This window comes from Elephantulus edwardii, unplaced genomic scaffold (assembly GCF_000299155.1).
Source record: "Elephantulus edwardii isolate Elephantulus edwardi_28Jun2011 unplaced genomic scaffold, EleEdw1.0 scaffold00057, whole genome shotgun sequence".
Taxonomy (NCBI): domain Eukaryota; kingdom Metazoa; phylum Chordata; class Mammalia; order Macroscelidea; family Macroscelididae; genus Elephantulus; species Elephantulus edwardii.
The window spans coordinates 16,019,071-16,033,878 of record NW_006399807.1 but is presented as its reverse complement, the minus strand read 5'-3'; the positions used below and the strand labels follow the sequence as shown (position 1 = coordinate 16,033,878).

General features: G+C 38.9%; 1 protein-coding gene and 1 pseudogene across 1 annotated transcript in view; one reads left to right on the top strand and one right to left on the bottom strand.

Annotated features, from left to right (window-relative positions):
* The window catches only part of VAMP4 (vesicle-associated membrane protein 4), a 54,422-nt gene that overhangs the window by 29,869 nt on the left and 9,745 nt on the right, over positions 1 to 14,808 (top strand). The window contains exons 4-5 of the mRNA XM_006887426.1: positions 11,754 to 11,854; positions 12,767 to 12,846. Of these exons, the coding sequence (XP_006887488.1) occupies positions 11,754 to 11,854; positions 12,767 to 12,846 (181 nt within the window). The remainder of the gene's footprint in view (positions 1 to 11,753; positions 11,855 to 12,766; positions 12,847 to 14,808) is intronic.
* On the bottom strand, positions 8,574 to 9,157 carry LOC102844467 (annotated as a pseudogene).

Sequence of the window (14,808 nt, the reverse complement as noted above, 5' to 3'; positions counted from 1 at the left end):
AACAACAACAACAACAACAACAACCTGTGATATATACTAAATGCAATTCCTGTATAAAATAAAAAGCTCAATTTTATTTTTCAAAGCTTCTAAGGAAATGCCATTTGATTGATGGATTTTTTGTTTTGTTTTATATATGATTCCCTTATGTTCATATCCATTTTATTTAGCATAATCTGAAGGTCTGTTTTTGTTTTAAATCTATAGCCTGATTCCCATTTTTCAGAAAAATAATAAAAATAACAAATTATAATTTTTTGAAGTATCCTATCTGTTACTAACCCTAATCAGTATTTGATTTAAGTAAGGCTCATTTTTTTTGTTTAAAGCCTTTACTGTATGTTGTTGTTGTGCTTGTTATATGCCTTATAAGAGTTGCCTATGATTCATAGTGACCCTATGTACAGTAGCTCTGAACTCTGTCCTATGCTGAGCCTGTCTCACTGATTCTGATACACTTACCCCATCACCCCAGTTAATCTGTCCATCTATCTCATCCGGGGTCTTCCTCTCCTGAGCTTTCCATCTACCTTTATAGGCATGGTGTCCTTCTCTGATTAGTCCCTCCTGACCACATACCCAAAGTATACATTAAAAACTGCAACTTGTGCAAGGCAGAAACTTTTCACGGAGGGAAAACGAAAATATTTCCACCTTGTCAGAGGTGGAAAACTTGTGATACCCAGAAAAATAAGACCATCTGAAATAAGTTTCCGTTTTCACAAGTTTCATCTCACTCATTACCATGAAATCAGAACCAGTTCATTGCTTTTTCTCTAGCAGATTTCTGAGACTGTGAACTAAACAGGAGGAGATTATGTTGCTTTTCTAATGGAGCTACTGGTGGATTTAAACCACCGGAGAGGCATGCAGGCCTTTAAATTAGCAGCACAACTTCTTGTGTTCTGCGTCACTAGAGCTTGCTATTGCTGATGTTAGATGATAGATAATATGCTATAGAAAAATGGATCTAATATTTGAGAGCTATAATTCTTGGCAAGAAGGGAGAAAGCATGTATATAGCAATTAATCACAAATTAGGTTAAGAGAAGGACCCTGAACTAATACATTAAGGTTTGGCCTCATCCTCAAGTCATGTACTTTGAATTCACCAGCTACTCTATGGGAGAAAGATGGGGAATCTCCTGTATGATTTTGTGCCTCTGAAAAGCCACTGAAGGGTCAACTATAAGTCAGTTCTGACTTGACAGTACATAACAACAATGTTATTGTTGTTGATTGCCTTCGAGTCCAGCACAATTCATAGCGACCCTATGAACAAAAGGCCTGAAGCCCCTCTACAACTATTGACATTTATCCAAGTTCATAGAGTTTCCAGAGGCATGTTATTTAGGAAGTGGATGCCACTCCTGCTTCCAAACATAGCAACAATAATATAAATATTAAATAATTACAGAAGGCAGACTAAATGGAGAGAATATCAGAAGAATGTTTGCTTGTGTTTTATTGGTTATGCAAAGGCTTAAAATCCTGTGTGGGTCATGATGGGTTATGGATAACATTGAGAACAATGGGAAATCCAGGACACTTAATTGTGCTCATGTGGAACCTTATAATAAACAAAAGAATCAGTAATTCACACAAACCAAGGGGAATACTACATGATTTAAAATAAGAAATATGTGCTTGGGTTTTATGTTTTCACTGCATACTGTGGCAGGCAATGTATGAGAGGATCCTTAAACATCTAATGAAGTACAGAAATGCTCAGAATATGATGGAAATGTAAAAAAAAGACATAGAAATGCCCCCCTAACTAACCTGCTCCACTAACCAAATCTGGGCAAGTGTGAATATCAAAATAAAACAAAAGTTAAATTTGTCATCTATCTGCATCCCTATCTTATAATAAAAAAATGAAACCCAAGTAGCAAGTGTTAGAACTAGAAGTCACTGGCCTCAAAATTACTTCCATAATATATAGATACACTTACTGGAGCATTCTAAGTGGCATACACATCATTACTATATATTGCTAAAAAATGAAAATATAAAGCAGCAGGTCCTTAGAGATGCAAAAGTGGTGGCCTGTGTTCCTGTCACTAAAGAGGTAAAACTTTTCATCCTTTGGGGAATAGCCCTTAGTTGGTAGATTACATCTGGACTGTAAGTAAACTATAAATACTTGGGTGGGAAGCCGTAAGTTAGATGTTTCCCGAGTCTGGTATAAATTTTATAGTTGAGCATATCTCTTATTGCCAGGGCTCCAGCCCTGCTGGCAGAGCTATTAGCAGAGAAGTAGGTTCTCTGGAGAATGAGAAGTCTTAAGTGTCAAGCACACAGGACAGGACAAAGCCAAGGCCAAGGCCTCACTTGATTTGTCTGGTAAAGGTACAGTGAGCCCCTTTTGGGTTCACACCATTTACTGTTTATATGGAGAGTGAATGGAATCTTAGCCAAAGTTGCCAGGCCCCCGGGCCCTTGTCTCATGCACCTAAAATGACTATACCAAAACAAAAGAGGTGGGATGACCGCAGTGAGAACTGTGGGATACCCTGCTGCTAAAGGAGTCACTTCTAGACTATAGCTTCATTAGGGAGCTCTGGTGGCCTAGTGGTAAGGAGCTGCACTTCCACCCCAAAGGATATGGTTCGAATCCACCAGCTGCTCCACAGGAGAAATATAGGGCTTCTCCTCCTGTCTGATTTACTGCCTGTAAAAGCCCATTGGAGGGTCAGTTGTGGGTTGGTTCCACCTTGCTTGCAAACAATAGAGCTTCGTATCAGGGAGCTCTTGTGGCATAAGGAATTATATTACCAAGTGAAAAGTCTTCTATTAGAATCCACCAGCTTCTCCGTGGGAGAAAGATGAACAGTGTTCCTGTACAATTTTATGCCTTTGAAAGACCCGCTGCGAAGTCAGCTGTGAGTCATTTTGAACTTGACAGAACACAGTTACAATCTGGGAAGTAAGAAAATGATGTCTTATGATAGTCCTCCAGGGAAGATAGATAAATGGGAAATAACCTCAAAAGCTGCTCCTCTCATATTCTTCACTGCTGTTGTTAGTATGTGCTGTCAAGTTGGAACCGACTCATAGCTGATCCTGCAGCGGGTTTTCAGAGGCTGTAAACTGTCCAGGAGGAAAATACCCATGTCTCTTCTGTGAAGCAGCTGGCAGATTTGAACTGTCTGCCTTTGAGTTGGCAGCCCAATTCCTTACTAACTCTCTTTGTAATGACCTGGGTGTACCACAAAATACTCTGCCAAGACTCAAATTAGCTGTGGCCTAAGCCTTTTCCTGTATGACCTCTGTGAAAATATCAGAATGCCATGGCAGAACTAGTGCACAGCGGCACAGTGATTCCTGTATCTATCGTATCTATCTACTTGGTCTTGTTCTCTTGTGCCTGAGCTGCAATATGAGATGACGCCACCAGTGCTTTGTGCGTGATTGTCCTGCACATATGCTTTGTTTTCTTTCAGGTAGTCAGCAGTGAGCCTGGTACTGAGTATGACCTGTGAGTCTTTGACTATGATTTTCTAGCTCAATCCTAAAACTACTGCCAGTTGTAGACATTGTAGAGTATGGGTTTAAACCTATATGTCAGGCATGCATACACATGCATATACACATATGTATATAGTAAGTTACAATAACCTTGATGAATACAAGCTTTAACATGTCAGATTTAGTGAGAAAGTAGGTAACAAACTATACCCATGAAACTGCCTAGGAACAATCTCATGGATGCTCATCCAACTAAGATATGACTGAACCATTGTGTCCCAGGTTGTGGGTACCATACACTTCACCCAAGGACAAATCTTTGATATTAATTTAGTACCCTAGATTGTTAGCACTGGTTAGTTTCTTTTTTACAAAAGTAATAATAACATACAAAAAGTATATTATTATCACTTACATTTCAGTGCAGGGTGTTTATTACCTGTATCAGTAGATTATGATAGAGCAACAGCATTGTGCTTTGCTTGCATTTAATTGTCTGTTGTTGTGTATCATCGAGTCAGAACCAACCCACAGCTGATCCTTTAGTAGGTTTTCAGAGGCAGAAAATTGCATAGGAGGAGATTGTCCATCTTTCTCTTACGGAGCAACTGGTGGATTCAAACTGGGTTCCTTTAGGATTGCAGTGCAGCTTCCAACCACTAGGCAATCCTTTAGGATTGCAGTGCACTCCATGTGAATTTAATTAGCAACTAATTTTTTCTTTTCTTTTATACTGATTTATTTACAAAGTTTGAATACATACATTGCTTTTCACACTGGATCAAAGGATCTTATGGATCTTATGCATTTCCTTCACAGTCCCCCCATCAAATTATGTGACCCATCCCTGCCCATCCTCACCCCTCTGCTTCCACCACCCCCTCCTTGGATCCTCGTACTTAATCTACAATAATGGCTTTTTTACAGTATTTGTTCTTATGGGACTGAACTGGTTCATTTAGCATAATGCTCTCCAGTCCCTCCCAAGTTAGGTAGTGATTTACAAAATCATTGCTCCTGCGTAGTGTTCCATGTGTGAATATACCATAATTTCTCAATCCATTTGATTGTGGTTGGACTTCTGGGCTGTTTCCATGTTCCTGTGATGATGAATAATGCTGCTGTGAACATTGGTGTACAAGTCTCCATTTGTGCCTCAGTTCTCATTTTCTCAGAGTATATTCCAAGCAGTGGAATAGCTGGGTCATATGGAATTTCTCTGTTCAGCTTTCTGAGAAGCACCAAATTGCCTTTCAGAGTGGTTGTATCATTTTACAATCCCACCAACAATATATAAGAGTTCCTATCTCACCACATCTTCTCCAACATTTATTACTTGCTGTCCTTTTAAACTTTGCCACTACTACTGGAGTAAGCTGGTAATCTCATTGTGGTTTTGATTTGCATCTCTTTTTGTGAGTAGCTTTCTTCATGTATCTGTTGGCCATTCTGATATCTTCCTCTGTGAAAATTCTTTCCATGTCTTTTGCCCATTTTGTAATTGTGTGATCAGTCTTTTTCTTGTGGAGGCCCTGTAGGATTCTGTAAACTCTTGATATGAGACTCTTGTCTAAAATGTTGTTGTTGTTGTTGTTGTTGTTAAGTGCCTAGGCAACTCATAGCCACCCCATAAAGGAAAGTTCTCAACACCTGCATGACTTTCATCCTTTCTCAAAGTTCATAAAGTTTCCGGAGACAAGCTATTACAGAAGTGGATGCCACTCCTGCTTCCAAGCTTGTTTTAATTGGGAAGCTCCACCAAACACTGTCCACCATGGGAAACCATTATCACATTTGACACATCAGTATCACAGTATTCAGCTTCACAGCAACCATGAGTTACCTTTGTACAGAAAATGGACAGACCAGTGCTATACAATATAGAAGAATGTTTGAACAAAAACAATGAAAAATAGGCCTGAGGCTGCATCCAGGGCACTAAGACTTCAAAGACACTCACCCTTACCCTGCAGGCGTGGCCCGCCATTTCTGTATTTTACCATTCTGGCACACCCAAATGCTGGTGAACTCTGGGCCAGAGACCACCAGTTCCGCTGGCAAGTCTGCTCTGCCGACACCCACTTGTGGCAAAAAGAAAGCCACAAGCGCCTGGAGAGTTCCATACTTGCCTCTCTTCAAGATGCCAGAGGCCACATCCAGCTGACTCTAAGATAACAAATAGTAGTTGTTATTATTACTGTCTTCCTTTACATGGAATTCACAAAGGATTATCTTTAAAACCATGTTACTCAATGCTTTTAGCTTTTGAGGTTTCGCAGTGGTGGGCTGGCATACCAAGAAATCCCAAGTGCAGGCATGTGTCAATGGCGATGGGGACCCCATGTTAACTTCCACATGGACTGACTTCCTCTTTACACCATTTTGGTGCTGAGGACTTAGTGCATTGTTATGACTCTACATACAAACTGCCTGCTCGCCTGAATCAGTGAACACATTTTAAAATACCAACTCGCACTGACTTTAAAACCACAGACAATCGATGAGAACCCCAGCCCTTACCTGGAGGAGGCTGGCTCCCACCACTCACTGCTCCACTGTGGATCATGGGACCTTCTTTCCCAACAAACAACAGCCCTCCAGCCACACTGAAATAATAGTATTGCCAGATGTTTTTTGCCAGTCAGAAAGTTTTCTTTTCACTCTATTGGGTGATGTTTTTGATGTGCACAGGGATTTAATCTTTAAAAGGTTCCATTCATCAATTTTATCCTCTCCAGATTGTACATTTCTGGTTGTATTTGACAGTCTCTTTATACCATAGACTAGGCCTTCTAAGCTTGACCCCAGTTTGTCACTGATGAACTTTATGGTTTTAGGCTTTACTCCAGGTCTCTGATCCACCTTGAGTTGATTTTTTTGTATGGCGTGAGATGAGGATCCTGTTTGTTTTCTATGGGTAGCAGTTCAGTTTTGCCAGCACCATTTCCTCATTTGATAGCTTTGATTTCCTTGTCAACTATTAGTTGACCATTGATAGATGGGTCTATTTCTGGGTTCTCATTTCTGTTCCATTGGTCTAAGTGCCTGTCATTGTACCAGTACTATGCTGTTTTGGTTGCTACTGCTGTGTAGTAGGTTTTGAGTCAGGAAGTGCTATGCTTCCAACCCCATTTTTGTTTTTCAGTAGTACTTTTCTTATTTAGGATCTCTTGCCTCTCCAAATAAACTTGACATTTTCCCTTTCTATCTCCTTGAAAAATGAATTTGATTTCTGGATTGGGATTACATTGAACACATAGATTGCTTTGGTAGGATCATCATTTTCACAATATTGAGTCTACCTATCCATGAACAGGGCACATTTTCCCATTTCTTTAGGTCTTTTATTATGTCTTGAAGAAATATTCTGTAGTTTTCTTTGTATAGGTCTTTTGTATCTCTAGTTAGATTCACTCCCAAATATCTCACTTTGTTGCTAGCTATATATAATAAATGGTACTGCTTTCTTGGTTTTCTTCTCTGAGTTCTCTTTGTTTCTATAGAGGAATCCCACTGAGTTTTGGATATTAATCTTATATCCTGCTATTCTAGTAAATTGGCCTAGTAACCCATAACAGTTTTTTTGTTGAGTCTTTGATGTTTTTAGTGTACATTATCATATCATCCACATATAGCAATAGTTTAACCATCTCTTGATGCCTTTTATTTCCTTCTCTTGTCGTATTGTCTTAGCAAGCACTTCCAAAACAATATTGAATAGAAGTGGTGACACTGGGCATCCTTGTCTGGTCCCTGTTTGCAAGGAAAATGCATATAGCCTTTCTCTATTGAGAATGATGTTGACTAATGGTTTTACCTAAGCTTTTCACTATGTTGAGGAAATTCCCTTCTGTTCCAGATTTGCTGAGTGTCTTTATCAGGAAGAGGGTATTGGATTTTGTCAATTGCAAAGATCATCAGGTTCTTGTTACTTTGTTAACATGGTGAATTATGTTGATTATTTTTCCTTAAAAATATGGAATGCTTCACAAATTTGTGTCATCCTTGCACAGGGACCATGCTAGTCTTCTCTGTATCATTCCAGTTTTAGAATATGTGCTGCTGAAGCGAGCACAGCCACTATAATTGTTTGTTATTTTGTTAAGTGCCATGGAGTCCAGTACTGCTCATAGTGACCCTATGAACCACAAGTCTGAACTCTGACCTGTCCTGCATTGTCCTTACCATTCTTGACAGATTTGTGTCCTTTGCTGCAGACACTGTACCAGTCCATCTCATTGAGGGTCTTCCTGTCCTTTGCTGACCCTCCACCTTTCCAAGTATGATGTCCCTTTCCAAGAAATAACCTCTCCTAACATGTCAAGAATATGTGAGACAAAGTATCACTACTATCTTTGCCTCCGAGGAACACTCTGGTTACACTTTCTCCCAAGACAACAGGTTCATTCTGGCGAGGGTGAAACCAGGCTGCTCCTTGGAGGCAAGGATTCTGAGGCTTCGTCTGACGAACTTTGGGCATGTTGCAAGGAGGGACCAGTCCTTGGAGAGGGACATCATGCTTAGAATGGTGGAGGGGCCGCCCAAGAGAGGAAGACCCTCGATGAGATGGATTGATTCAGGGTAATGGGGGTAGGTGTGTCAGGGACAATAAGGTTGGTACAGGATAGAGCAGGGTTTGTGGCTATTGTACATAGGGTCACTGGGAGTCAAAAGTGACTTGAAGGCACATAACAACATGATAGTTTTGGTGCGGATTTACACGGATGTTTAGATTCCCCTTGGTTACATTTTTTCAAATTGTGTGAACATTCTCACTATTTCTGTCCTGGTCATTCTGTCATCGCCAAGAATTATTAATATTGATTACAGATTCTCACAGAAATACTTAGCATGTCTATTGTGCTAAGATTTTAGGGGGAATGTTTTTTGTTGTTTTTATTCCTCCCTTCTACTTAGCACTTTATTAGTGAGATTTATGCTAATCAGAGAGGGGAGGCTGGGATAGGCAGGACTAGCATCCATCTGAGGGGGCTTTCTAAGACATCAGGAATTTCTCCATTCATGTTTAGAGCACACACACACACACACACACACACCCCAGAAGGGAGTGCCTGTTAGGCAGCCTGGGATGGTGACACACCTTAGGCACAGCTGGGCCCCTTGGACAGCAGAGCCATGATTCAGCCTCAGTGTCGATGGCTGGGAAATGGTGGCTGTGCCTGCACACAGGCACACCGTCGGCCCCCACCAGAAACTTCTCAAAATTCCAGGCAATGTCATTGCAGCACATCGGAGACCATTTGATCAATGCCATGAGTGCAGTAGTATCGTCACTGGGCTTGCAGAAGAGTGAAGAGGGGATGCACCTGAGCACTACTAATGTCCATTTCTCAAAAAAGTGTGAAGTTGGGCTCGAACCCGTGCCTGTTTGGACATGTTTCAGGGAATTCAGAATCTCTTCCTTTTTGGCATTCTCCTGATGCCCAGACTGCTTGCATGGGAAGCAGAGCATGGCCAGCCCTCAGGGGCCGAGGAGCCGCTGCAGATCATTTATCTGGGTATAATCCTGGACCATGGTGCCTCAAAGCCACGTTAAGTTCCCCATGAGCAGCACTTTGCTCCCTGCAGGGAGCCGAGGCTCAGGGACTCTCTGGGTTAGCAGGCACACAGAGAAGGCATGCATGTGCGCGTGGCTGCCGCTCACTGCCAGGGGAACAGCACACATGGCGAAGGACTGGGAGAGGAGCTTAGAACTTAGGACCCAGAATGGGGGTATGGGGGAGAATGTTTTAAATATTCACATGCCTGTACTGTATCATTCTCTTTGGTGTGTTTAATTTTAATAATAGCATTATAAATTCCACTCTGGTAAATTGCAGACATTATTTGCTAGGGCTCAGCAACCCCCTAACTAGGTAGCCTAGGTCCCCCAGCTTAAACCTTACCAGGCCTCCAAATGTTCTAGGATGTAATAGCAATATATGTATCAGCAAAAAGATACTACAACAACAACATCATAGAACTTTATAAGATCTTTTGTCAACAGAACCTTGAAAGGCCACAAGATGGAGATGTTAAGTATGAAAACTAAATATTTTCTTTATAAATTAAGTTGCTGTGTTTAGAGCACTTTTTTATCTATTAATAGAAGAGCACTGGCATTTATCAAGCACATGCTAAGTGTTAGACACTACGCTAAGTACTTGAAAAACACTATCACCTTTAATTCTCACAAGTGAGATGACATTATCTTCTTCAGTTTAAAGGTGAGAAAATATGGGGTGAGGCTCAAAGACACTTGGCAGTGTGACTTTCAAACTCACAAAGACCATAGGGGTAAATTTGGATTGCAAACCCAGGTCTGAATGAACACACAAATCAGGCTCTCTACTTTCATACTTGTTGCTTCCCTGCTGATACGTAGATTGATTTCAGGAAATCTCTATGAGAGTAATGTCAAACTCTAATGTCAAATTTCTACAATCTGTCAGATCACCTTTTTTTTTTTTGGAATGGGAATAAATATGGATCTCTCCCTGTCAATTGGCCAGGTAGTTGTCTTCCAGAATACTTGGCCTACCTTGGTGAAGTGTGTCCAGTGGTGCAGCATCTGTTTGTTGAAATATGTCAGTCTATATATGGAACAGATCATCTGGGACACTGGACTCTGTGAGGAGAAATGTGACATCAGGATTGTAGGAAGACTTATCAACAACCTGTGTTATGCAGATGACACAACTTTGCTTGCTGAAACTAAAGAACACTTGAAGTATTTGCTGCAGAAGGTCAAGGACTGCAGCCTTCAATATGGATTGAAGCTCAACATCAAGAAAACAAAGATTCTCACCACTGGGCCAATTGGCAGCATCATAATAGATGGAAAAGAGATTGAGATGGTAAACAGTCAAAGCTTGCTTGACTCTACAGTCAACACTCTTGGTACCAGCAGCCTGGAAATCACAAGACAAATTGCACTGGGAAAATCTGCTGTCAAGGACATCTCCACAGTACTGAAGAGCAACAATGTCAGTAGAGTCTAGAGACTAAGTTGTACTTAATTAAGGCTATGGCCTTTGCAGTTACTTGCTAGGCATTAGAGAGCTGAACAATAACTTAGGATGATAGAAGAAGAATCAATACCTTTGAGTTGTGGTGCTGGAGAAGTTTATTGAATGTACCATGGATTACTAAGAGAACAAACAGGTCTGTCTTGGAGAGGGTGAAATAGGGCTGCCCTTGGAGGCAAGGATTTTGAAGTTCCATCTCACATACTTTGGGCATATTGGCAGGAGGGACCATTCCTTGGAGAAGGACATCATGCTTGGAGGAGTGGAGGGGCAGCACAAAAGAGGAAGAATCTGGATGAGATGGATTGACTCAGTGACTTTGGTAATGGAGGTAGATGTATCAAAGACAATTAAATTGGCTCAAGATAGATCCGGGTTTAGAGCTCTTGTACATAGGTTTGCTGTGAGGTGCAAGCAACTTGACTGCACATAACAGCAACATACTCTCACCCACATCCAATCAATCATTTAGTTTTTGAAATGTCTCTCTTCTTATATTTACTCCTTAGCCTAGTGCTTTCTCACCATCCACCACCTCCTTTGCTCTGCCTTTTTACTGAATTCACATAGGCATCAGTATCTCCTACAATACTTTATTGTTTATTAAAAATGGAATGTTCTTCATAAGCTTCTAACACAAGTGGGCAAACTTTTTTATTCTTCTTAGTATATTATATAGTATAAGGAGTTGTGTTGGCATGGTGGTTAGATGCTTGGATGCTAGTTGAAAGGTGGACATTTTGAACTTTTCAGGCACTAGGCAGAAGAAAAGATATGGCAGTCAACTACTGTGACCATGACATCCTTGGAAACCCTATGGCACAGTTGTGTGCTATCCTGCAGGGTTGCTTTAAGTCAGAATCAGTTCAACAGTATGAATCATTATCAGTCTATATGTACTATACAGCAGAAATAGGTTACAGCTATTTCCACATGGTATCCTAATTTATTTTTGTTGAAAAGGAAGCTGATGAGTGATCAAGGTGTCTGACTAGATTCTGATAATACATTTCATTTGCTTTTGGGTTATATTACTAGTAAGAAACAGGGCTAAAAATAAACTATATGTTATATATCTTTAATTGAATACTTCCAATCAAATTGAAGATTATTGCTTTAAAATTATAAACTTTAAAACTTTGTGGTTTAATAATCTCTGAGAATTTGCTCTTCTAGAATATATCTAATAAACTTTCAAATACTATAAATTTTCTCAAATAAATAACAAATTGTCTATATTTTTCCCCCAAATAGTGTTCAGAATCAGGTGGATGAAGTTATTGATGTTATGCAAGAAAATATTACAAAGGTAATTGAAAGAGGGGAGAGACTAGATGAACTGCAAGACAAATCAGGTACAGATACTTTATATATTTCTTGGTATTTATTATTAATCTGTGTTTTAGTTGCTTATTTCTTTTCCCATTTGTCTAATCAAAGCTTAGTAATCACAGTTTATAATTTTAATGGTTTAATATTCACTTTCTTGTCTTTGTAACATCCTTTTTGTTCTGTCATAGTTGTTCAGTTGAAAAGAATGGATTTTAAAATTCACTGTTGAAGAGAGAGAACAGAAAAACAACTCTTGCTTGGGGAGAGGGTTTTTTTGTCCTTTTGCTCTATTATGTGGTTGTGCTGTAGCGTTCTTTTGATCTCAAGGATTAGCATTCTGAGTGCTTTTTTCCAACACTATGTTAGCCTATTCTGATATTAATCTTTCTTTATTGACAAGTGATAGTCTTTGTATTAGTTCCTAGAATATATTAGGTACTTAAATATTGTTTGAATAATGAAAAGCTGGATATCTCAATGCCTAAGTCATAATAGCTTTATTTAACTAAAAACATGTTTAATCACACTTTAAAAAGAAATTCTTTTTGATCCAGTAGCAATCTACTTTTTATCGCATCTAAGAATCTAACCTTCTTAACATGTAACTATTTTTGTATAGATATACCACATATTTTTTTTAAATATACTTCTTCACCAGAACTTAAAAGTTTCTTTCAAAGTATTAATACTCTGAAAAGACTTCTCTCATTCATAGAGTCAAAATAGATTCCATAAATTGACCTATAGTGAATTATTTTTCTAAAATGTAGAGTGTCAAGACTATATGGGTGGCAGAAAGGAAGGATGTTGTTTTCATGCTTAAAAGGGCCTGAGTTTGTAGAAAAAGAAATTAATATTTTCTTGTCTTTGTGTGACTAGATAAACGAATCCTGTTATGTCGTTTAATCCTTCTCTCCATCCTCTATGTGATATAGAAAGCTTATCGGATAATGCAACTGCTTTTAGCAACAGATCCAAACAACTTCGAAGACAAATGTGGTGGCGTGGATGCAAAGTACGTGAAACACTAAGTATTTGTTACATTGGGTAGTATCTCAAGTGGTTTCTAAAGACATGACTAAAATAGGACCTCTAGATCATGAACTCTATGAGGATAAGGACTCTTACTGTCTTGCTTATTATTATACCTTCTGTATACCTGGGGTAAGTAGGAACTCAGTATATATATATATATATATATATATATCTCAGATTAATTGCTGTTGAGACAGGAATAAGTAAAAAAAAAAATCTAACAATGCCTAATAAATAATTTAATATAGACTCCTTTAATCCACATTTTATTAATAAATTACTAATACCTTGTAATAAGTATAAATTTTCTGTATTTATATTCTTATACTTTATTATTACTATTATTTTGAGGCATCTATAGCATTGAAGTATCTCTGGGCATCCTGTGGTTAGAGCATTAACCCAGAACGTCAGTGATTTGAACCTACCTGCTGGTCTGTAGGAGAAGATGCGGGAGTCTGCTCCTTCAAAGATTTATAGCTTCAGAAACTGGCACAGTTCTAGTCTTCCCTGCAGGGTCACTGAGTCAGAACTCACTTGACAACAGCAGATTTGCTTTTTCCTTTAAAAAAAATTATCAAACATAGAGATAATACAAAAATTAAATGGAAATGAGAGAAAAGTGAATTTTATATCAAACAGGAGAACTATAAAAGCAGTTCACATCTCAGAATTGTTAACAGAAAAATACTCACTCTAGTCCTCATTATTGCAGTGATTTCTTAGACTCACAGACATTTTTATGAAGGAGAAGAAAGAGTAGACTCACTCTATATTAGTATAATCCTGCAAAACATTTTCTAGAAGCTCATGTTTTCACTGTAAGTACAGTACTAATCATTACACATAAGATGTTTCTTTTTATATTATAGTGAATTTCTTGTCTTCCTTTTTTCTGCTGCTTTGATAGATTGTTTTTATTTGATTGAAAATCTTAGACATGACTTCATTATTTTTTTTCAAAATTAATAATTATATTACAAAAATAACTTTGCCATAAGCTAACGATCTTTCAGGGGTTACCTTGGATTTGCTGAATAGTTTTTCTGTTTACTTGCTGAATCCTCTCACGTTCAAAAGTAGAACTGATAAAAGAAATGGGTAAATTCACCCCCTTGTCTAGAATATTTTGTCTTTATATTTCCTCTACCATATACTAGTTTGGAAGTGTCTGTGTCATCCACTTGCTGATCCTTCTCCTCTCTAGTCACCACAAGCACACTCGTACTTAAAACTGCAACAGATGATCATAGTGTGTATTTTCCCTAAAGTGTTTCCCCAGTCAACAACCTCTGTTATACAGGTAATAATACAACCTTGGTTGCTAAAAGTAAAGAGGACTTGAAGTATCTGCTGTAGAACATCGAAGGCTACAGCCTTCAATATGGAGTACATCTTAAAATCAAGAAGAAAAAGAGGAAAAATAAAAAATCCTCACCACTAAATCAATAAACAACATCATGACAGATGGAGAAAAGATTTAAATTGTCAACATATTTCATCTTACTTGCATCCACAGTCAACATCTTTGGTAAAACAGTCAGGAAATCAGGAGTTGTATTGATGTGGGCAAGTCCACTGTCAGGGACCTCTCCAAAAGAGACTAAAGTGTGCTTGATTCAGGCCATGTTTTCAATCACTTGTTGTGCATCTAAGAGCCAGACAGTGAATAAGGGTGACAGAAGAAAAATTTATGCCTTTGAATTACATTGGGGAAGAGCACTGAATATCTATCTCATGGACTACCAAAAGAACAAACAGATATATCTTGGGGAAAAGTGCAACCAGGGTGCTCCTTGGTGGCAAAATATTTCATACTTTGGGCATGTTGCTAGGAGAAGCTGTTCTTGGAGAGGAATATCATGCTTGGAAAAATGGAGGGTCAATAAAAGAAGGGAAGACCCTCGACAAGATAGATTGACACAAATCTCTGTTTGTGTCT